Source organism: Gymnogyps californianus, chromosome 9 (genome assembly GCF_018139145.2).
Source record: "Gymnogyps californianus isolate 813 chromosome 9, ASM1813914v2, whole genome shotgun sequence".
Taxonomy (NCBI): Eukaryota; Metazoa; Chordata; class Aves; order Accipitriformes; family Cathartidae; genus Gymnogyps; species Gymnogyps californianus.
In genome coordinates, this window is record NC_059479.1 from 21,302,023 (window position 1) to 21,326,630 (window position 24,608).

The 24,608-nt window shown below is 44.3% G+C and overlaps 1 protein-coding gene across 1 annotated transcript; it reads left to right on the forward strand.

Moving 5' to 3' along the window:
• The first annotated feature begins 23,613 nt into the window (after positions 1–23,613).
• SERTM2 (serine rich and transmembrane domain containing 2) lies at positions 23,614–23,955 on the forward strand. The gene has a single exon (XM_050901843.1). The coding sequence runs from the start codon at positions 23,677–23,679 to the stop codon at positions 23,953–23,955; it is 279 nt and encodes a 92-aa protein (XP_050757800.1). The 5' UTR covers positions 23,614–23,676.
• The last annotated feature ends 653 nt before the right edge of the window (positions 23,956–24,608 follow it).

The window sequence follows — 24,608 nt, forward strand, 5'->3', positions numbered from 1 at the left end:
ACACTTCAACAGTATACAAGTTTTGTAGTAGCCTACTATATAAGAAGCCTATTTCTCTCTTCTGCCATTATGGACTCTTAAAGTCTGAGCTCTTTGTGCTGCAAGGGGTTACAGTCAAAATCTAGATATAGAAGTCAGGGCAGCTGTGTTTGCCTTCTGTTGATGGGAGGACATCAATCAGCCTGTGGCACTCTCCTCTTGAAATCAAGGTCTCTAGTGACTGTCTCCCACTACTTTGCCTCCCCCATTTTTCCTTCCTTGTTCCCTCAGGCTCCTTAAAGAAAATTGTTCTACTGTTTAGGAAACTGCATGTGAGAGTCATGCCTGCAGAGAGCTAATGCGATATTGCTGTGCTGCAGAGCTGGGATCCCTTTCTCTGGAAGCAGGGGAGAACAAAGCTTTCCCTGTAAAGGATAGGCAAGCTGGTTTTTAGGTGAAACGTGACAGTTTTGCCTTTTTCCCCAAATTAAAATATGCTAGTTTGGGCTGATTCTAGGGAGAAAATGTTGTATCACCAGGTGATCAGGAGGCCAGCAGCTAACACTGATTTAGCCAGCCACAAACTAGGAAACTAGATCAGATCATGGTTCATCTATTTTTTTTTTTCTCACAGACACAACAAGACAGCTGCTTCTGAAGCTGCTGTAAAACCTGAGTAGTAACACTTGGGCAATAACCTACCCCCAGGTTGTTTGTCAGCCCCAGCTGGTTGGTGATTGCTCCATGCTGTAAAGTTTTGGTAGTTGCTGATGCTGCAGCAGGACCCTTTTATGTCAGCTACCAGCTTTTGGGGTCTTGGTTTTTAGTTGTACTTTCTGCTGAAGAGTCTCAGTGAATCTGCACTGTCAGCTACAAAAAAATTTTTTTTTACTCTTTTATAAATTTATAAATACTTCTTGTGTAGTATTTATTGTCTAAATAACTTGCTAAATGTTCTGGAGCCCTGAGATCCTTGACAGTATCCAGAAACAATGACTTGTAGAGGTTATTTAGAAACTTTCAACTAGCGTCTGCTATACAAAGTGGTTGTCACTGCATACTCCTGTTTATTACTGCCTATTGATGCCTATTGCTCTTTACAAATGAATATTGACACCAAATAAAACAACATAATCGGATATGCAGTGAAGATGTGGTTGATATTTTGGGCTTCTAGCATGCCAATCCATTCTTTTTCAGTGACAGAAATCTCAAAGGTAATGAAATTATTATTGCTGTGGGTTAAATATCAGCCAGATTGTGTACTCAGTGAGAGCTGAACAAACCTTTTATCACTGCAGGGATTTCACAGATGTAAATGGAAACAGAATGTTGTTCCACCCTCTGCACCCCAGAAACTGCCCTGGACAAAAAGATGGGTGGCAAGGAAAAAAGAGCCCTGGCATTCAAATGTCTCACTCATGAACCTGATCATGTAGTTGAGGAAGCTGGGGAGCTTCTGGATACAGCAAAGGGAAACCTTTGGTGAAAACTCACAGCTGTTCCTATTATGAATCCAAATGTACTCTGAGTTCAGAGGCAAGTAAAACTGAGGATTAGGAGTGTTTCAAAGGAACAAGGGCAGGCTGATGACTTTGCTTTGTACTTTTTATCCCACCTTTGCACTTCCCTCCTACTTTGGCTCATCATCCCCTGGGCCAAGCATGACTATAGGTGGTAAATCTGAGGATCAGTCCAATCTCAAAGAAAGAAGTAGATAATGGAAACAAGCAAAGCCCTCAGAGGAACGATGATCCCAACTGGAGATAGAATTTCAGGACTGGCCAAGACAAAGCACGTTTCTAGCCATTTCTCTCCTCCTGCTGACCTAATAACTTCTTGGTAGTTGCTGATGCTGCATCAGGTCCCTTTTATGTCAGCTACCAGCTTTTGGGGCCTTGGTTTTTAGTTGCACTTTCTGCTGAAGAGTCTCAGTGAATCGGCACTGTGTCAGCTACAAGCAGTTGCTATCCCAGCCTAGTTCCCTGCTTGGCTCTTGTTCGCCGCCACTCTCTCACTCACTCTCTCGGTTAGTTCTGCTGTTGCTTGCATCTCGTGGGTTTTAACTTGTTGTCCATTACTCATCAAACACATTAATTACAGAGATGATTGCTTTTATCTGCTGCCGTCCTGGAGAGATTTGGAGATTCATGGTTGGATATCACCTGCCTCTGAGGAAGGGAGAGTGATGGCTGAGAGCTAGCTGGTTTGCAGGGCACGTTACTGAAGGGCATCAGTATGATCTCCAGCCCTTACAGATGGAAAGTCAAATCTCTTAAAGTTGTTTTAGTCCATTGTATAGGTCATTAGGGCAACTCAGCAGAGATTTCTCCAGTTGTCCCCAAGGGGAGCCTGGCAAAGAAATGTCTGTTGCAGTAAGCAAAGGGTATAGCAGCTTTTCTCTTTGAGCCTTTTGTATATCATCTCCTTCCTTTTCTGCTCCTGCTTTTAACTCTCCAACTGGCACAGCTTTCATGGCAGTGCTGAGCACTGGGCACTGTTGCAGTGGTTGGGGGTGGTTTGAGGCTGCACCACCTCCCTACTAGGCCATACAAAGCCTATCCCAATCCAGGTGCAAAGAAGGCACACGGTCCTCTAGTAACACAGACCTGATATCCTGGATATGGAGAATTTCTCTTCAAATACCTTGGTAGTTTGTGAAAGCCAAAAGGAACTGTTAGATCCTCAAGTCTTTAATTGGATCCTTAGTGTAACATTTCAGTAAGGATGTAGAGCCAATAGCCATTACACCACTGTAATGGAAAAACATTCAAGCTTAATCTGAAGACACCAGCAACAGAAAGCGTCTTGTCCATGGGTTTTGTTTCAAGAGGCACCCTGCCTGCAGTTGCTGCATCCCTCTGGAGTAGTTGGGCTATGCAATGGGAAAAAGTGTCTACTGGCACTTACGGAGCAACTCCTCCAGCTACCAGGGAAAAAAAAGGCTGTGCTTTCCAGGCCAAACCTGGATGTTCTTCTTGTTCAAGAAGACATTTATTAAAACTCATCCAGTTCTTTCAGGCAAAACCAACTAAAGCAAAAGGAAGCATAGCTGAGTGATGGAAAAAAAATGTAAGAAACCAGGATAAGGGGTCCCCAATGTAACAGCTGAGCCCCTTTCCTCTCTCAGTACTACCCCTACCTGAGAATAGGAGATGCTGCTTACAATAAGTGACCAAGGAGTTCTTGTACCTTTCTATCTTCTTCCAGAAATGAATATATCTCTCTTCTTTATGGCAGGGTCTCCAGGACCTCTCTAATGAAAAGCACCTTTTTTGTTTCCCCAAGGTCATCTGTGCTGGGAAGAAGGCCATCCTTTGCTGGTTTCAGCCATTTAATTAGGAAAGGGGTTGTGTGAGTAAGGAGGTAGCTCGGGAGCCAATCTTTTGTGAACAGAGCAAATTTCATTTGTGCAAAGAGAAACGTGAGGCTTAGGCTGAATTATCAAATGAATTATAACAACAGATCACTTGCCTTTGCAGTGATTTAATTATCAAAGATTTTCCAAATGAAGGGAGAGAGAGAACCAGAAGAGGGACAGAGCATTTCCTGAGGGAAATGTCAGCTTGCCAGTTGCATCCTTTACCTGGAGATATCAGGCCAAGGTCATTAAGGGAAGGTGACATGGTGTGATCATTTGTGATGGTTTGTGTTGCCAAGCACCAGCTTTTCCATGACGTGGCATATATATTGCCGTGTAGGAATAAATGTGTAAATCAAAGTATTCAAGTGACTACTTTGAGCACTGAAGGCCACTTTTGTCCCCAGAACAAAGACAGTCATCCACCATCATCCACCATCATGCGTATTAAAGCCACATCAGACAGAAAGATGGGCGAGCAAAGAATTAAGCCAGTTTCACAAGTGGTTAACTGAGTCACAAAAAACTAAGTGCTAGGAGAGAAATCTAGGACAATGCTCAGAGCTGCATCCAGAAATGGGCCTGATCCTCAACGCACCACCAAGTATAGGAACCATTTCTAGAAAAGAATGTTATTAGTTGCAAGATCAGCTAGAAGGCATCCAAACTTCCAGCTTAAAGCATCATGGGAAGATGAAGGATGCTGAAGACTATTGTAGGCAAGCTGGTCTGCACCAGCCTAGTAGCAATACAGAGCCCAAAAGCAGTGGGATCAAAAAATATATTTAAGCCTTTTAACCGTAGAGTGAAAATTGGCAGCATCCCATGGATTTCTGGGAGAATCAGCACTGCTAAGCAGATAAAAGATGAAAATGATGGATACCTCCACATTACCTGTTCTCTCTTAGCATATTAGACCTATGCTCCAGCCTCCTTCATCCCGTTATAGCGAAATGGATCATAAACCATCAACCAGACCTTTCATACCCAATGACCAGCTCTATGGTGCTTTTTGGGACAGTCGCATCCTCTTTCACCCATGCCTAGAGATTTTCAGCCTTGTATTTTTTATGCTGCATAGAAATCTAGTAACACAGTTACAATTCCCAGGCATCAGCAGCTCAGCTCTTACTGTCTGAATTTGTTACCATTGCTACTACTTGCACATGGAACTAGCTCCAGGCCTGGTATCCATATCTTAAATCAGGAACTGATCTCAGTTCACGTTTATGTACCAGTCAAACCAGGCAGCACTCATCTCCCCCGTCATTAGCTTTAGGGGGCAATAATCAGCATACCACTTAAATTTAATCCCAGTTTATCTATCTCCATTTTACCCCAATGAGTTGAGGGTTGTTGCATCATTTTAAACACCCTTTTCTTCTGAAAATGCTTTGGCTTGGCCTTGCACCACTTTGTGCTGCGAAAGCATTGTGGGTGCAAGTCAAGAACAGAGTAAACCATATAACCGCTAAGTTAAACCCTGTGACTTTGGACACAGACAAGCAGAAAGGCATTTAAATGGGCTTCTGTTCTTACTGCCAAGCATTGCCAGTAGGGATACTATTTTAACTGCCTCATCCTCTCTGGCACACTGGTTCACTTCAGGATTGCAGCAGAAGGCAAGGAAGCTTCAACAGTACATCAGGAAATGAAAATAGTGCTCAGGTCATTAGGAATATTGGGAGATATTTCAATGTGTTGAGACCTGAGCAAGATCAGGCTCAGGCAACTGAGATGCTGCTCTTGCTGCTTGGATGAGTGGCACTGGAATTCTTCTGTACATGTGCACTCTCTTCAGTTGCTTCTCTGTAGTTCTTTCCGGCAGGCTAGCATGTTTCCTGTGCCAAGGAACTTACCCTCTTTCTCGGATGAATTATCCAAAGTACCTCAGACACTTTAACATTTCTTGTCAGACTCATAAAACAAGTCTTACCTCAGCTGGCAATGAATCTGATGTGCTGTGACAGTCACAAGCAGGGCAACAAAGAGAATCATTAAATGTCAGTAGATCTGAGAAAGACCTCAATGTCCCACTACCAGAAAGAACAGGATGTGTCTCCAAAAGTGACAGTCCTGATTTCTGCATACAGGAATGTGTGAATGTAGAGACTGATGTGCCAAGTTTTATTAACACAGGTTTCCTTTGAAAAGAGTTATTCATTTGTGGACCTTGTCTTACCATTAGGTCTAAGATTGTGCTTTTCTGTGTCAAAGAGCAGGAAAGAAATCTCTATTGTCTTCATTTCTTTTAAAAAATGTTTTCCTGCCTACAGGAAATATTTGATGGGCGAAGACAGCTCCTATATCACAGGTCATGCATTGCAAACTGTGTGTACATTTTACACAACATGAAGGTAGCTTGCGGAATTATAGCCACTGAAAATGAAATATCTCAAAATATGAAAGGGCAAGAGAAATTTTATGGCTAGAAAAAGTAGTGCTACAAATCTTCCTGCTACTTTAAAGGAGATCAGCTGGTTCAGGAAGATTGGGAGATTTAAATTCCCTTCAGAGAACTTATATTTAAATGAGCAGAGTTGATTACACTGGAGGGTGTTCAGATGCTCTTCCTCGGTGGCTGGACTTTACTCACCCCCACTGGAATTTAACCTACATCACTGAAATGGACAGCAAGACTGATAGAGGAACCTTCCAAGGCAAAATCACTGCCAGCATAGAAAATACACTTCACCTTTGCTATTTCCTCTTAACTGGTGGCAAGCGCACTATTTAAAAGTAGACTGGGTGAAGTACTTGTAAATGTACTGCAGGGAAGAGCTTTCACTGTGACAGGGAGAAGAGATATTTCCTTTCCTAACAACTCTGCTTTTGGTGAGAGGGAATGTGTTCACCCAAGTCACTGCTGGGTGGACACACAACCAGGTGCAGAGAGAAGGTGCCAGTTTAATTGTGGGACTTGTAAGATGGCATCTTTCCCTTCTGTTTTTTTTCCACCTGCTTTTCCTTACTGCTAGCTGAACTCTTGGAATAGCCTCTGCCCACCAGAGCATAGAGCGGGTGAGAGAGCTGAGAATGAACTGACGGGTGTGAGGAAGGAGCTGCAGTCCACCACAAATGGTGACCTCTTGGGACGTCCTTGGGGTTTTGCCTGGAATATGAACATGAATAGCTGGATGTCACCCTGGGCCAGCAAGACTGAATCAGCCAGTAAATTTCTGTACTGTCCTCAATTCTGTGCTGTGATTTAAGACCTAGTAGAGAGGCAAGCTAAATCTTTTTTTTTTTTTTTCCTTTCCCCACCAGAGAAAAGGCACATTCATTTTCATAAGAGTGACCAGCTCTTTTCAGTCTCGTACAGCCTGGAGCTTTCCTACACTCCCTATGAAACAGAGGAGAGCCCATGTGCCTTGGCAATAGAAGTCACAAGAATCAAACACTTGCAGACAACAATTATGTTCTACAAAGGAGCTAAGAGCTGCTGAGGTTTTGCCGTGGTAGTGAGTGATAAAGATTAGCTAACCCTGCTAATGAGATACGCAGACACTTAGTCAATCTCAGAATTCAGGAGCAGTTGGCTGATACCCAACCAACCAAAAAAAAGCAGATGCTACAGCCTTGTTTAATATTCTGCTGACAGCGCTGTGGAGGTTACATGTGAATAAATGGGAAACAGCTGCCCACCGCTGATTTTCCACTGCAGCCCTGTCCAATATGACCCACTCACTGAAATATGAACATTGCAATGAATTGGCTTGGCTCCCGCAAGCTTTGTGTGAGCCTGAGGTGGGCTGGGGGTGGGGAAGGATGGCTCGGGAAGGACAAGGGTGGAAAGAGAAGGAATAGGAAAGAAATTGAAGTGGGTGGGCGGGGGACTGTATTTGCAGAAACGAATACTGCTAAAGCAGCGAGGGGTAGCTCAGTCTTGAGGAACTAACCAAATTCTAGACCTTGTAAAAGGTCTCTCCATTCTTGTAAGAGTATTTACCTTGACTGCCAGCAGGTTTTGAACAAGGCTTCTCCAGTGTCACAAGCATAAGCTGCTATATTTTAAGCTACAAAGCCAGGTCCTGTGAAACGTAATGGGCCAATCTCTGCTCTGTGCTGAGCAACAAGAACTTGTCAGCAGGTTACACCAGTCCACTCCTGGCTGCAGGCTCAGAGCTTTGGCAGTGGTAACATCCAACACTGATATGGTGAATTCCAGAGGGTCTGCCACCTACATGACATTAGGTAGGCTAACTCGGCTCCCAAGGGAACACAGCACCTCTGGTGCTGCAAGCCATCTGTTAGCCTCCAGCAGTGGAGCAATTCAGCTTTTGCAGACAACCAAGGGACCAGGAGTACATCAAATCCCACTCTACTCAGCACTTGTCAGGCCACACCTGCAACACTGTCTTCTGTTTTGGTCCCCGCTATGCAAAAAAGATGTGGACCGGCTGGAGAGGGTCCAGAGAAGGGCCACAAAGATGATCAAAGGCCTGGGAAGCCTGCCGTAGGAGGAAAGGCTGAGAGAACTGGGTTTGCTCAGCCTTGAGAAAAGAAGGCTTAGGGGAGACCTTATCACCATGTTCCAGTATTTAAAGGGTGCCTACAAAGAAGATGGAGACTCCCTTTTTACAAGGAGTCACAGGGAACAGAGGAGGGGTCATGGGTACAAGTTACTCCTGGGGAGATGGCGATTGGACACAAGAGGACAATTTTTCACCACGAGCACAATCAGCCATTGGAATAATCTCCCCAGGGAAGGGTGGATTCCCCAATATTGGACACACTTTAAGATTCGGCTGGACAGGGTGCTGGGCCATCTTGTCTAGACTGTGCTATTGCCAAGAAAGGTTGGACGAGATGATCCTTGAGGTCCCTTCCAACCTCATATTCTGTGATTCTATGAGTCTATGAAACATTGTTGGCTAGGTTAGTACTCAAAGAACCAGTCCCTATACTAACATCAGCCCAAATGTGCAGGGGACACTAAAGAAGGGTAGCTATAGCCCCTATTGATGATGTTACTGCGCAGCAAAGTTTGCTTCAGGACTCACTCAGGACTGTGCTCTCAGTACGCAGATTGGGTATGGAGCCAGCTGCAACGTCAGTGATGAAGTCGCCAACACCACACTCACAAACAGCTCCTCCGAGGAGCCCAGCTCTGGGAAGTGAGCACACGAATGGTGGAAAAATGCCTGGGGAAAGCGTGGCTCCACCAAGGAGTGACTGTAGCACAGCCCAGCAGAGCATTGCCATCACAAGCTTCGATCATCAATACTGAGGCTTTGCATCTGGACAATATGTGAATGATCTCTTCAGTTATCTGTATGATTAAGTCAACTGTTTGTATTAAACTAGGCAGAGCACTCCCTGCAGTCTGGTGGGGTCCACAGACAGAAATTCGTTCTACAGAGTGGTGTAAAAATCTTATAGCTGATGATTTTGGGTCTGCTCCAAGCTCATGGAAATTGAGATTTCTTCATTTTAGAGCCCTTAGAGGTCTAATCTTTTACCCTGTCATCCCATTTAAATGCATACATTTATTCCCAGGATAATCTTTGCAGTTCTGACCCCTGCTGAGAGTCCCGGAACATCACACACACACACTGTACATGCTCCTGTTACAGCTTAAGAAAGAGACCAGCAGCTCATTGCATTATTCCTACATTTGCTACTCTTTTTCTTGATTATTTTGAGCCTGTCATTAGAAGTAGAGCTGAAGCAGGAAGAAATGTTGATAATAAATTCATGCAGAAGCAGATAATGTGCCTTCTCCTCCCTATTGCACAGGACTAAAATCCTAGGAAACGGAAACAGGGATTTTGTTGGCATTAGCAATTACTATCTCTTCCAGAAGTGGAAACAGAGCATTTGAAAGCTTTACAGAGAGCAGCACTAGCACTGAACAGTCACTGACACAGACTTAACATTTCCTAAAGCCATTGCCAGGGAAGGGTTGAATGCCTTTGCATCTCCAGTGGGAGTCACACAGGTGTATGGAGAGTAGACCTGGCCCAGAATGTTTAAAAGTCCTTTAACCTGGGTACGTGGAACTGCTGTTTAAATAACAACAGGGACCTGCCAGAGAAAAGGCTAGTCTTCAGCAATAGCATGGCATCTATAAGGTGTCTCTTTTCAGTATCCTCCCTGTAGCAATGCACATCTCATTTGGCCGCTACTGCCCAGCAAGGAGGTTTCCTACTGCTTCACAGGACAAGAAGTCTCTCTCTCTTCAGAAGAGCATCACCTGATGTCAGTACAAGATCTATGTGGCAAAATGGTCCGTGTTTGGAGCTGATGCCCAGGCACTAGAGAAGTCTGGGGTTTAAGAAGCTGGGAGAAGCTGGCAAAGTCAATCTGGGGCATGGATAAAACCTCCTGCTTTAAGCGAGAACTAAGTGAGAACTAAGTGAGAACTAAGTGAGGTTGTGTAGAGCAAGGCAGGGTGTGGTGTGCATTTGAGGTCTGAGAAAAAAAGGACCAGGCAACCAAGCAGTGGACTTCATGTGTGTCATGCAGGAGAACCGTGTGGTGAATTTCTTTGGATAGAGCTCTTTGTCTGTGTTGAAAACATGTCTTCATCTATCAAAAGTGAAGCAATAAAGCAACTTTTGTTGACAACATCCTAAAAATAAAGAGAGATCAGTCTTCTGATAAAAAGGAAGGGATGTTCAATAAGCTTTTTGTCCAGTCTTTTCACAGAACAGTGGCTTCCCAGACAACTTGATCCTGGAGACAGAAGGGAAATGTATTTTATGGCACATAGGCTGGGAGGGGGAGCAAAACTGGCTATTAATAATCAGGCACATTAGTTAAGCACAGTCACGCAGTGACATTTATTCTTTGCTTCATCAAAAATGAACAATAATTAAGTGGAACTGGCCAGTGAGCTTGTTCTGTTACTCACCCAGAGGCTGGGGAAGAGGGAACTCGTGACTGCTATTAGACAAACAAGGGCATCAAATGGAAGCACCCTTGGCTTTACCATAAATGTATAGCAACCGCTGTCATGACTCAGACTGAGAGTCTGTCTAGGCTGACATCCTGTCTCCACTGTTAGTGGAAAGCAGTAGATGCTAACAGTTGCTGTATAAAGAAGCCTCCAGTGAAATAGAGTGGTGTCCTGGTTTCGGCTGGGACAGAGTTAACTCTCTTCTTAGTAGCTGGTACAGTGCTGTGTTTTGGATTTAGTGTGAGAATGATGTTGATAACACGCTGATGTTTTAGTTGTTGCTAAGTAGCGCTTATCTTAAGGACTTTTCAGTTTCCCATGCTCTGCCAGCAAGCAGGTGTGCAAGAAGCTGGGAGGGAGCATGGCCGGGGCAGCTGACCTGAACTAGCCCAAGGGATATTCCATACCATGGAACATCATGCCCAGTGGTTAGCTCAGTTGGTTAGAGTGTGGTGCTAATAACGCAAAAAGGTCGTGGCTTCGATCCCCAAATTTCCAGTATATAAACTGGGGGGAGTTGGCTGGGAGGCACGGATCGCAGCTTGGGAACTAACTGGGCATCGGTCAGTGGGTGGTGAGCAATTGCATTGTGCATCGCTGGTTTTTTTTCTCCCCCCCCCCCCCCCCCTTCCTTTTCTTGTTATATTCCTTTTCATTACTATTATTATTATTATATTTCATTATTACTATTGTTAGTATTATATTTTACTTTAGTTATTAAACTGTTCCTATCTCAACCCATGAGTTTTACTTTTTTTTTCCTTTCCTCCTCACCCCACTGGGAGAGGGGAGCGGCTGCATGGTGCTTAGTTGCTGACTGGGATTAAACCACGACAAGTAGGAACTCAATCACAGACACTATGCAGTTGTTCTTCATTTGTCTTCATCCTGTCTGCTCTTCTCCTCTTCAGCACTCTAGAAGCGCCAATTGGGGATTAAAGTTTGGAACTAGGGCTCAAGACCTATCTGCTCGGAATTCACTGGTAATGTTGATTCCTATTATTGTACCTGAGATGAGTGACAATAGCATAGCATCTTTTCATCCAATGAATCACAAAGGATTTCAAAATCGTTTTATGTGACATAACTCTTTTCCCGCTCCCTCACTGCAGTATAATAAAGTGGGATACCGTTGCACAGGCTCAGGGCAACGTACGGGGTCTATGTCACAGCACAGAACTACGGGGCTCTTTGGCAGTAAATGGCAGATGTTAAGGCACAAATGCTTTGGGGTAGAAGCAAGAGCAGTGCTTAGGGAGTCAGGGCAAGAGAGGGATCCCTGCTATTGGGAAGGGTCACTCCTGGGAAGTGGATTAAAGAGGAGTACCTGAATGGCTGTTTTATGATGCAAAGGAAGAAAGTGCAGCTATTTTTCCCACTCTCATGTCCCTGACTATTTCAGTGATAAGCACCAATGAGTTCTCATGTCCACCCACAGGTTAAATACAAATGAGGGCTTATTCCCAGACACATCTGTGATGTTGATATTTGTCCCAGGAGGCGTTATGTCCCTCTGCACCAGAATCCCCATGCAGACAGAGGCCATCAGGAACATCTTAGCTGGAAGATGAATTTTCCTGTGTTGTATAGGTAACCACAGACAGCCATCCAAAGACAATGGGGCTGAGCAGCACTGATTCAACACACTCTTTCAGACCCATGGTACATCAAGTACCTTGCTTGAGCAAGGCCATATTGAGGAAGGTGTTAGAAGCTCTGAAGCAGACGGATGCGGGATAATCTGAACCCTTGGAAGATTTAATCCAGTGCCATGCTAGTCAGGTACAGCAGCATGGGCTTTTGTATCACTTGAAGAATTTTTTTAGCTTAAACTATGATAACTCTTTTATTACAATTGGCAGCAGCTCAGGGTTCCTGTGCTGTGCTCTCCTGTATAGAACAGATACATCCAAAGGGAGGGTTTCTTCACAATTGCAGTGAAAACTGGTGGCAGAGCAGAGATGGCAGTGTTTGCATCTATGACTGTTTTTCACTCTCCTGCTGTAAAGATTTCAACCATGTTTCCTCCAAACGGGTTTAGAAAGAGTTCATCCAACCCTGGATGGAAGTGCTGATATCTGAAATGTCGAAGTGTGTGGGTGGGCAGAGTTCTCTCAGCTGTATATTTTGTAAATGAGAACTGAGAAAAGGGATTTTCTTCTTTAAGACTGGAATTAAAACAAACAAACCAAAGAAACAAAAAGTGATGTAATGGGGTCATCACAAAATTGTTTTCCTTTCAGCATAAACTGTCATAATTATTATTTAATGATAGCAATTGAAGAACTGGTCCCCGCCTCAATATAGGCATGAGCCCATCTGTTAACTGTGAATCATGCAAATAACGTGGCATCGGAGACTTCAGAGAAGGGCTTAACTGTTTTGCAGCTAGCATTCCCCATACTCTACCCACTGTGCATTCCGCTTTATGGTCGGGCTGGGAGGATTTGGTTAGAATTCAGGGAATATCCGTTCATATTTTAAAGATTCTGGAAGTTATGCCTCATGGGTCCCTGCTAGTAGTGAGTTAGTGAACACTTGAGTCTATGAGCTCTGGGCTTAGACCAAAATACCATCCTGCGTAACAGTGAAGTCGAGCTTTACGATGGTTCTGCTCAGGATTTGAACTCTGAAGAAAAAGCCTTTTACTGATCAGCATTGTAATCACAGTGCTGCCTGGCAAGTTCAGGTGGTACCTTTGACTGTAATAGGAGGAGAAGCACATGTTTTAACATGTGGGATTGTATCCGAGACCTTCCTCACATCATCAGTGCTGTGAAAAGCACCTTTCAGGGAATCACATCTAAGCCTTAACCCTACAAGCTGTTCCTGCAGGCAGAAATCTGTGTGAAGCCCACAGGAGCCAAAGGGCTCTTTGCACACAGACAGGCCCAGCTCTGGGTGGGCTGAGATGGGCTTTGTGGTGACAGCGTGTCCAGTGGCTCCAGAGTGACTCACCCACTTGCCCACGGACCAATATTAAGTAACACTGAAGGCAACGCTGTCCACAGCCAGAGCATGGAGCCAGGCAGTGGTGAAACGAGGTGGGAATAAAAAATGAACAAGTAGATTTTCAGGCTCCATCAAGAATGTCCAGAGCTTCAGAAAAAAACAGAGCACCAAAGCATAAAACACGCACATTTCACGCATATACACACTTCAGGTATTGGTTTTGATACTGAGGTCCACGCCAAGTCTCCCCTGGGGCACTAGCCCTGCCATGCAGACAGGAAGAAGAAAATTCCATGAGTGACCTAATTCCCAAATGATTATTTGTCCATCATGCAGAGAAACAACCTAGTCTCCTGGAAGCCAGTCTGCTATCTTGTTGCTAAAATAAGGCCCAGTTGTTAGTATTTATTGTGCATTGTCATCAGCCATGTCAAGATCATCTATTAAGCAGTGCAGATGGGCTGTAAGACAAGCTTGATTGTGAGTGTTAAAAACAAGTGCCCATTTTAAGTGACTAAAACAGAGTGGCTCACTGTCATGGGAGCACCTCTCAGGTTGTATCTTAGCAACTGGCCAGCCAAAAACAGATGATCAGCATATCTGAAAGCTTCTCCAGACTTACCTGAAACTCTTGGGTCTAGAAATTGTGCTGAACTCCCTAAAAATAGGCACTGCTGCAAGAACTGTCCTACTTAGAAGAAATAATAATATTCCAGACCATGGGCTGGACAACACAGGATCTGTTTTAAGTTCTACCCCTGACTCATTGTTCAACTAATTTTTGCCAAGGCCCACAAGGACCTGTGTGGGACCTTGACGGAGGGTGGATGATATGTACTTGCAGTTTGGTTCCAGGTGGAACCTGCTTTTTAGATACTCCCTGCTCCAAGGGTTGTCCATACGACCCTGCTCGCTGCCAGCTGGCCCTACCTGAGCTAGCTGTCATCGACTAACCTAGAGCACTGGAATTCTCTTTTGTGAGTGGTGTTAACACCATTTTGGGAAGCTGCAATGCCTTCTTCACAAGCTCACTCACGAAAATGAAGCTTAGGACTGTTTCAGACGGAATTCTGTGCAGGACAATGTAGCCCTTCATGGACAACAGTAAATCAAATTAGAAGTGTTCCTAAAAATTAGCAGTAACATCAGACTAGGCTGAATTTCTTCAGTTATCTGTGGGAGAATAAGTTTCTGTAAATAAACTGAAGCACTGCAATATTTTTGATGAAGGAAGTTCAGAATAAAGTCAAATTGTCAAAACAGCCCTAGGCCTTTCAAAGCAACAAAACTCCTTTAGTCCAAACACATGAGCATTTTCAGACACACTGTACTGGACAAAACAAGATTGTTTGGGAATGCGCAGAGGGAAAGGCACTCGGCTCTGCGGGAGCAGTGGGCACATGACCACATGTCCTGGTTTCGGCTAGGACAGAGTTAATTTTCTTCCTAGTAGCTGGTATAGTGCTGTGTTTTGGATTTAGTAGGAAAATAATGTTGATAACACACTGATGGTTTTAGTTGTTGCTAAGTAGTGTTTATACTAAGTCAAGGATTTTTCAGCTTCTCCTGCCCAGCCAGCAAGAAGGCTGGAGGGGCACAAGAAGCTGGGAGGGGACACAGCCAGGACAGCTGACCCAAACTGGCCAAAGAGCAATAGCTCTTTTGGAGTAAGTGGTATTCCATACCATATGACATCATGCCCAGTATATAAACTGGGGGAGCTGGCTGGGAGGGGGGATCGCAGCTCGGGAACTAACTGGGCATCAGTCAACGAGTGGTGAGCAATTGCATTGTGCACCACTTGCTTTGTATAGTTTAATTCTTTTAGTATTACTATTGTCATATTATTATTAGCATTATCATTGTTTTTCATTCCTTTCTGTCCTATTAAACTGTCTTTATCTCAGCTCACGAGGTTTTTTTCCTGATTCTCTCCCCCATCCCAGGGGTGGGGGGCAGTGAGCGAGCGGCTGCGTGGTGCTTAGCTGCCGGCTGGGGTTAAACCACGACACCACATGCATTTGCGTAGCACTTAGTATTGACAGATGGTTTATGGGGGGCGAGGTACTAATAATTTTTCCCTTTTCATGAAAAGAAATGAGACAGAGAGGAGTCAGTACATTTTCCTGGGCCTTTAGTGGCCTAAGCAAGAAACAAGCTCCAGGCAACTTTCTTTGCTTTCAAGGTTTCCATCCCATGGACTGTGGTATTTCTCCCTTAAAGCTGGTGGCAGCTAGACCTATTTCACACAAATCTGAATAAGCAATAAATTTTTGACAGTCCAACCATTCTTTAGAGACTCCTGATTAAAAACCTACTGAAACATGATTTTTTATGGGTTCCACAAGCCTGTTTGTGGTATAGATCATCTGCCACTCAGTGCCGTGGCTATAAAGACAAAACATATAAAAACAAAAACATGTTTACAACAGATTCCACTCTGCCAAGACAAACAGCGCTAAGTGCTGTCACTGGCTTCAGCATCTCTTCCATAGTGACTTACCCTCTTGTTCATAGCACTTGTACAGTACTAGGTGGAGACTAGGAACCATCCTGATCTTCGGAAGAACAACTCCCCAGGCGACCACCTCAGGCAGTTCCAGTTACCGAACTCTCCTCCTGGCAGCAAGGGGCCTCCTAGCACCTCTGTGGATGGCCAGGGCAGGGGTGGGGAAGGCAGGAAAGGTAAAGGACAGGTCTTTTTCCATGTAACATGTCTAATATCAGCTGGGCACCTCGGGAGTTGGACTTTGTGGCCTCTAAGGCTAGAGAGGGGCTGGGCACCTCTTCAAGGAGGTGTCCCATGGGTAGCTACACCGCACAGCTACGAAGCCTGTAACAGCCACAAAAGCTGTTAAAAATCAGATGCTTGGCAGGCCTCTTCAACGCTGTCTGACTGTACCTCACTAAGGGACTGTGCGTGAAGTGTCTTGAAAGTAAAGAAGTGCTAAGTATGATTATTATTGCCATAGGTAATGAATACTGCTAGAAGTTCACAGTGCCGAGATGATTTCTAAGCCATCTGGTGCAGGTGTCTAGCAGTGCTCTCAGGGGAGAAGTGGGTGAACTCCCCCTAAGCCCTTTGAAAGCTAGTGAAACTCCAGGCAAGCCGAGCTGCCTCAGCTCAGCACAACAGCTCAGTCAGCCAAACTCTCATCCAGGCAGGGATTAACCACGTAGGCGAAGGAGAGAAATTGTTTTAACAGGAGGAAAGGGAAGGACGGTAATGGAGAAACGGTGAGTTGGTATTAACTGTAACCTTTAAACAACAGGTGGAAAATATGTCCGAACACAGAATACGCTTCAGACGTAACAGCTCTGAGTTAAAAATCTGCTCTACTTTAACACACTTTCTGCCCTTAATACTGAAAATTCAGCCACTGCTTCTGTTTTCTCTGTCATCTTTGACATGTGCTACCAAGTTGTGGCTCTTTCCTGAGTTCAACATACAGCATCTACATCAGCAAAAGAGACCTCTGCTTGGCCCTGGCCCTCCCACACGCAAACAGCCCCAAATGATGGAAGGTCTTTACAGCCGAGGGCTTGAATAAACCATTCTGGGATGTGTCTCCTCTGAAAGGGACGTGGGAGAGAGGAGTGCACAGCTCTTTCTCCATTCACTGCAGCTGCACTGAAAGCAATTTTTAAAGACCTGAAGTATGCATTTACTACGTTCATAGGATTAATGAATTTGGATAACAGAAGAATCCCTAGAGGAACATACAGATTATACTCACTAACAATAATTCAGAGATCTTATTTGCTTTTTGTTAAACCCAAATTTCACTCTAAGACTGGTGTGGGACCATTATGAGAAAGATGTGTAAAATGACCTGATACAAAGCTTGAGACACAGGTCAAATAGTGCAAAGGAAAGAACCTAGCAAGCTCCCTGGTCTTTTGCCCCCAAATTGTTAATGGCTGCTTGCAAAATTACTTTCACTGGGTTCATATCTCTGTATTTCCAAGGAAATTTGTACACCTTCATTTTATGCACCACAAATTTGTCATTGATTGGCCCAAAAATTTACATAGAGAGAAAGCCTTACATACTTCTCAACAATTCAGGAATTCAGCAATCATTCAGTCAAGCATTCATCAGCCTCAGCTGGTATAAATTGTGGCATTATCTAAAATTCATCTGTCTTTATTATACCCTGCTACAAAGGAAACAAGAAATCTAAGTGTACCCATCCAGCAAACAGCAGCTTGGTCCTACAAAAGGGAGAGATAATTTACTGCAAAATCAACAAAGGGAAAAAAAGCTGAGCAGAGAAGCTGGATTACATGAACAGGGAGAGAGAGCCTTTCATTTCAGCACTGCTCATTAGCATTATATAGAAAGCAGGGTTGCAGGATTTCAACACGTCTGTCTCTTCTGGGTCTCATAACCAGCAACATAATTCCCGGTTAAATAGAGCTCTCACTTGTTTCTTCTTAAATAAGAGGACATGTACCCAGGGTTTGGAGGTGCTGTCAGGTAGTTTGTTGGTAAAGCAGTAATTGTACAGATTCCAGGGAAAAAGACATATAGTCTTCCTTCTGGTTTATCATTGTACTTTCATTCCTATGTGCCTAGCAGGGAATCATGGCATAGACTGCAATACTGGGCACTGCACATGATATTACAATAGGAATACAAAAGGAAATGTGAAATAAAATCAGCAAGCAAAACTGCCTTATAAGTCTTGGTTTTCAGAGAGTTCATCCCACCACAGAAGCGTGGAGGAATTTTATTTTTTCCAGGGACTATGTTTTATTTATCTAAATAGTGCTGCATTGCAATAATACACTGTGCTTGTGAGCTCCAGAGATTGAAGAGCCCTTAGAGAGATGGATTTATAATACAGCCCTCCACCCAGGAGGATGAAAGAGTTGTGCAGCTCTGGGTTTCATTACCCTTTGGCCCCTCTGCTCAGGCTGTGGCCATGGGGGACCAGAGAGGGAAAGCTATTCTGAGGAGACAGTTTTGAGATTAAATGTCTCTATTTTGTCACACAGAAAGCTGCAGAGAGAGAATGAACTCGTCTTTCCCAAACCCCTGTGCAGGACCCACTTTCCAGAGGGGAACCTTGCTGCCAGTGCCCCAAACACAGGCCATGAAAGACAACCTGTAGGCACTGGGAACTACCACAAGCCAAGTGGCCAGCGTGGGCCTGTGGGTCAGGTTCACCCCATGAGGTGCCTCCAGCCAACCCAGCTCCTGGGGCACAAGGGACATGGACACGTGAAATACAGCTGCACGCAGCTGTACACAGCTCCGTGCTTAGAGCTGCAAACTGCGGCTACTCCGTCTATGTGCTGGTCATCTCCGGCTGTGCTCCACTGCTGGTGAAACCTTGGGGCTTGCTGCAATGCATCCCAAACTGACGTCTGTCCCCAAAAGACTGAGCCACCCTGCGTAAAGCAAAGGAAATCTTGTTCCCCATCACCCTTCTGAAACACGCACACAACTAAAATTATAGCGATTCATTGAGACAGTTTACCCTAATTTGTGTTGCAACTGGAACAGGATCACAAAACATCCTTACTTTGTCAGCCAGGGGGGAGCTAAGAAATGCAGGTCAAAAGGTGTGGTAATCAGAGGGATCAGGATGGTTTGCGTTCTCAACCTTAGCTCCTTCTGCCTCATTTCTGTGGTGCCTTGTAGGTAGATCTGGCTTCACACATTCATAAATTGGTGAAAATAGTTTTTGCCCACAACACTGCAGAGTTGGGGTTATCCTTATTCACGCAGTTTCAAACTACTCAGGGGAGAGAGGACCTGTAAACTAAACCAGCCACACAGCCCTTCCCAAACCACCAAACAGTAAGCACAGGGACAAAAACACATCAAAAGCTCCAATGCCAAAGAGCTATCCTGAGGGTCTCAGCTGAGAAGTGACACTTGTCCATGGCTCCAGACAGGAACCCAGCTGGGAGCCCTCACCAGGTAACCCCTCCCAAGAGGCATAAACAAAAAAACCTTTGCACCTTCCAGAAAATTAGAGAGAGAAACTGATAACCTGTCCTCCTGGCTCATGTCTTACTCCACAATTAGCAGGCAGCTCAGTCTTGTTTATCACTTGCAAGCACGAAAGGGTTAAGACAAACCTTGCACAAACTTTGCTGGGAGCTGAGCTCACAGCCTCCCTCCCTTCCCTCCTTGCCTGCTGCCCAGACGCAGCAGCTCCGGAGCATTACCGATCCTCTCTGCTCGAACTGTTGCCTACCGCTGCTGAGGGAGGGGACTGGCTGTTTCCATCCAAGCGGTGAAGCTCACGAAGAGAAGGCTCCTTGCCCTCTTCTCCTATCGCCTGCGAAGGAAGGGCATCAGCAGTGATGCTGTTCAGTTAGACTGTCAGTTGACATCTCAAGACCGGGAGTAAGAGCCATCCCTGCCAGCGAACCATGTGAATTCAAGAGCAGAGGAGAAGAAAGTGCACTTGGCATGTCTGTTGCTGAAAAGACAATATCCTGAACTCCAGCAATAAGGCAGCAAATCTTTTCTGCACAAATCCCACTACTTGGGAGGAGATGTTCCTAGATAAATCACCAGCAAGCTCATGGTCTGAACCAGCTGCTCTAGTGCCTAGTCCCAACACCCCTGCCTGCTCTGAAAGGTAACTATGCTTTATTCTGTTCTCTTCCTATGCACTACCCCAGCTAAGACACTCGACATACTATTTTGCACTTTAGCACGAGAACAAAAAATACTGTCTGCCACTGAAAGAAGAGACACCCCCCCCTTCCTCTCCCTCAGATCCTCCTTGGAGAAAATGCAAGGCATGGACAAAATTGATACTTTAATTGCTTTGTTTGCATTTCTTCAATGCTGATTTTTTTCCCTAAAGGTCACCTAGACAGAATAAACCTGGTACTGTCTGTGTTCAAAACCAAACCTTTCTGCGCTTGCCAGCCAGTTCAGTGCAGTTTCAATTAACAGCCTTGGAGAAGCGACACAAGTAATTGTTCTATTTTGTCCTACTTGCCTCTTTGTAGTAGTTAGAGTATCGGGTGGAAAAGCAAAAGGGAACTCAGAAGAGTTGCTTGCACTTTCAGAGATGCCTTGCTGGCAAGTGGCACTTAAACCGAATATGGGAGTAAAAGGAAGCGAGTAGGCAAGACAAGACATTTACTGCAGCTGCAAGGTCAATTTGTACGGTCTGTCTCTGCTGTTTTGGGGAAAATCTTTCTTTCTCTCTGCTCCTCTGTGACCTACAAAGATGCAGAGTAGGGCCATGCTGGCTTCATAAAAACTCCCCAAACCTGAAGCTCCCCAAACCCTGATAGCTGCAGTGGGAGGATGGTAATTTCAGCACCCATGAAGTTTTGCCTCATGGATTTCCTGTCTCAGTGACACACTCTGAGAAGAAACCTTTCTGTTGTTTTGTATGAGGCTTCTATTTTCATTACTGATTTTTATTAAATGAAATATGTTGGGTTTGGGTTTTTTTAATCCTTGCTTAAAAACAACCACAGACTGATAAAGAAAGAAGTGTCTGCTTGGAATCAGTCTGTACCCGCCGAGCATCAGTGAACACTAATGGTGCTTGGCACCTCTCAGAAATGGGAGTATTGACCAGCCAGAGAAGAATGACTAAGCCTTGATGAACAACTCGGATCACAGGGAATGTGGGCTCTAGTTATGCTGCTCTGTTCTATAACAAACTTATACTTACTATCTCTGTCCATGGACTTGAGGGCTTCTCAGGATAACCAGTGAGGTTTTGCCTCCTGTAATCTGAGTCATACAAAGTTATAGTGCTGACCGGCTTTATAAACAGTTTTTTCAGAATCTTTACGAACCACTTATTTTCGCAGGACCTTGGTCTCTACAGTCTTCAAGCTTCTATTCCTTAAAGGGGAGTGTACAAAGCTAAATCTACTAATATCCAAAAAGATGCGCTCAATGAGATAATTGGTAGGTTGAAAAGCAAAAATCTTTGGGGTTGCCTGGAGCTACTGAATTATTTCTGGCTCATTTCTGGAAAAGATGTAGTTAATTTCACAGCTTTCAATAGTCTGAATAGTTGATTGCTCCTGACAATTCTATAGTTGAGACAAAAAAAAAAAAAAAAAGCTGGGCCAAATCCCCATTGCTAATACTTTTTACTATTAATCCCCTCCTGTTATCAATAAATGCCCAGCTGAGCTTTGTTAATTCAACATCTTGGTTTGTAGTTAATTATTGAACTTCAGACTAATGTCCTTAGCATTCTGCAGTCTAATTTTATGAAGTATGTAAAGCCGTTAGGCTCTCTGCTCCTTAAGGAGAGAAACTAGCTCTTTGCTCTCGGTAAGACAGCAGATGAGATGGGCAAAGACATTGCTCTGTACTTCAACTCACACAAGTGTTAGATTCCAGACTGATTGCATTCTATTATCAACAGAGAAATCATATTGTAAGAACAGAGGTTTAATATGGCCAGTAACCATCACACCCTCTATTTCCCACCTGCTGTGTAACATAAGAATATTCTTCTTGGGGGAAGAATTTCCATTTATAGGTTCGAAGTGTGAAAATCACAGTTATTGCCCTAGAACTGAGAGCAGAAGTGCCTGGCTGTAACACAGCCTTCACTTTCATGTCCCATGCTTCTGCATCAGCACCAAACCTGCTGCCAGAATAACTGGCTCCGAAGGGGTTGGGTCAGCCCCTGGAAAAATACTGAGCAGCCCTTTTCTGCCATGTTTGCCCACACCCTCCTACACGAAGCACAGCACAGAATCCACTACCCATGCAGGGACTGCAGAAGTCAAATCCCCAGACAATTTTTTCAATCAGCAATTTGGCCGAGCTTAGCCAGCCTATTACAAAGCAGGATCTGGCCCAATATTCCCTAAACTGGATTACTGTTGTCTCAAATGCTTTGATACTGAAGAAGGTATTGCAGGAGCTGGGAGGTAAAGTGTAGACAATCCCCAGTGTCCCTTCTCCAAAAACTCAGCACATCAGATGTTTCCCCATCACATGAGCCAAAGTAGGTCTGTCTTCCTTGTAATGAAAGCCTGAATATCAGCTCCTTGATGACTCAGGCCTCCAGATTTCAACCACCTCTCTCTGAAGAACAGCAAGGTGTTGTTCCCATTGGTGCACGGGGAGAACATAACCAAACATTGTCAATAAACCAGCTACAATTTACAAACTGAAGGCCCATGAAAGTAAAAATGTTTTGCAGCAGTATGTCTTTTAGGTGAAATCTTTACCTAAAAGCATCAGAGCTTTTATCATTTTGACCTAATGTTTCATTTTAATCTGACTACCGTAGTGTATTACCATATTAATATTACTCTATTTACATCTCATGTAGGTGTATATGTAGTTGAACATTATAAATGACTGCATCACTTTGTTTCAGTGCTATCATTTTTGCCTCAGCTAAACCCAAAATTCTGGTCTTATCAAAGCAGAACATGATGCTTTTGGATGCACAATTTACAGTGAAATTTTGGCATTTACGTTTTCTGTTTCCAGCTGGAAGAATTGAAAATGCAAAAACGTTAAGATTCCCCCCATTTCTAGCAAGTTCTGCTCCCAGGAGGTGTGTGAAGTGTCAGACCCTGCCTCAGAAACAGAGGGTCCTGATAAACAATAAATGAGAGACACATGGTGGAAGACACTGGCTGGATTCATATCTTCCCTTCCTCTGTGACATCTAATTCCATAGACCGTGGGGCCTTCTCTTACCCATAAGTAAGTAGTGAGTGTTACCAGAGGAGACCTTAACAATTAGATTTGCGTGGTCTTTCTCTAAAGTTAAATACTCAGTGCTTCTCCTGATCTCAAGGTGTCTCACAGAGCATGACAAGGGTTTTCTTATCTATTTGTTCTAAAGATACCGCATACAGGCTAGGCTATTTTGGTACCTGATTTCATCTCTCTCTCTCTCTCTCTTTTTTCCTTTTACAAAGCCAACTTTTTGACTTCCTAATGAGCAACTCAAAACTCCATACTCTTTAAGCAAGTATCAATAGCCTGGATTAGGAGAGAAGAGACCTCCCAGCAGTCTGGCAAAGCAGAAAACAACCTTCCCCAGCTCATACAAGGATAAACCACCTGCTGTGGCAGAAGCTGGCAGAAAGCAGACTCAGTTTGTTTGGAAAACACCACTTGCAAAGACCAAAGCTGTGCAAACCTTTGCAGCTCAGTTTAAGAGAAGGACCAAAGCTTTTCACCTACCAAAGGAGGTGACCTACCAAAAGAAGGACCAAAGCATTTTCAGGACAAAATAAAAGCCAGATGGCAGTGTAAAACACAAGTCTAATGCTTGTTGTCATTGTAATAGCAACTTGCAAAATGCTTTGCAAAGGCCTGTCTCATGCAGTCTGCTTAACTGTGTGAATCAGCAGTCTTGAGACCAAGAGGATGGAGCATTTCTTGCTGAAGCCATCGTGCCGTCTGTCCTAAGTTTCCTCTCTTGACCTTCTTTGTGAGTCTGGTGAGGGAAGACAGGAAATCTGAAAGTAAACAGGGAAAATGGACCAAAGCTGACAGAGAGCAATGACTGAGATTTATTTCAAATTCCGTGGAAACCTGACTGGCCGCGTCCACTTTCCAACTCTGGCTACAGAAGTAGACACAACAGCAGATAAATATTCCAGCCTCTATGTGTACGTGGGATTGTTCCTAACACTTCTGGCTATCCTTCTCATATTGCTTTTCTCCATGCTCTTGCGCCTGAAGCATGTTATTTCCCCAATCACCACATCTCCAGAGAGCACTGAGAACGTCCAGCAGTTCACAGATGTGGAAATGCACAGCAGGATTCCTACCACTTAGAGACCCCAAAGCAAAGAGGACTCTGTGCTTGTGAAACGTGTTTTGTTCGGCAAAATGGTGGTGGAAAGAAGTCTCTGCCCGCCCATTGAGCCCTACAACGTACTGCATAACCATCACCAGCAGCGCAGAGCATCTGGAGAGTGTCACGCAACTCAGACCGACTGGCTGGGACCCACTTGGCTGTTGACACTACAGGCAACACGTGTTGCCTCAATAAAATTTACATTACAGAAACCTACTGCTGTCAGGAAAGACTCGTATCCCTCTGAAAGCCCTTGTAGAAAATGGTAAAAGCCGCAATAATGACAGCCCAAAACCCAAAGAGACACATACCAGAATGTGTCCTGGAGCCTGTATTTGCTGACGTATCTCTCTGCCCTTCAGTTCCTTGCTTGTGACAAGAGTTGAATCAACAAAGTTAAGTGGCGTAAGTGGGAAGAGCCCACAGGGCACATGCAGAAATTATCAGTGGTTTGGAAATTCAGGCATTTCTCCCATCTGAGAAGGAAAACCTTAAACTGCTTTTTCCCACTTGAATGGCAGATTTACACAATGGAGTTTCAGAAGTATACAAATGTTTCATCACCTGCTGGAACTATTGGTTTCTGACATTAAAAACCATACAGTGAATAGTTGCATTCCAGATATCAGAA

Bases quoted from the DNA above. Each gene is read 5' to 3' on its own strand.
- SERTM2 (XM_050901843.1), top strand. From the start codon at position 23,677: ATGACTGAGATTTATTTCAAATTCCGTGGAAACCTGACTGGCCGCGTC.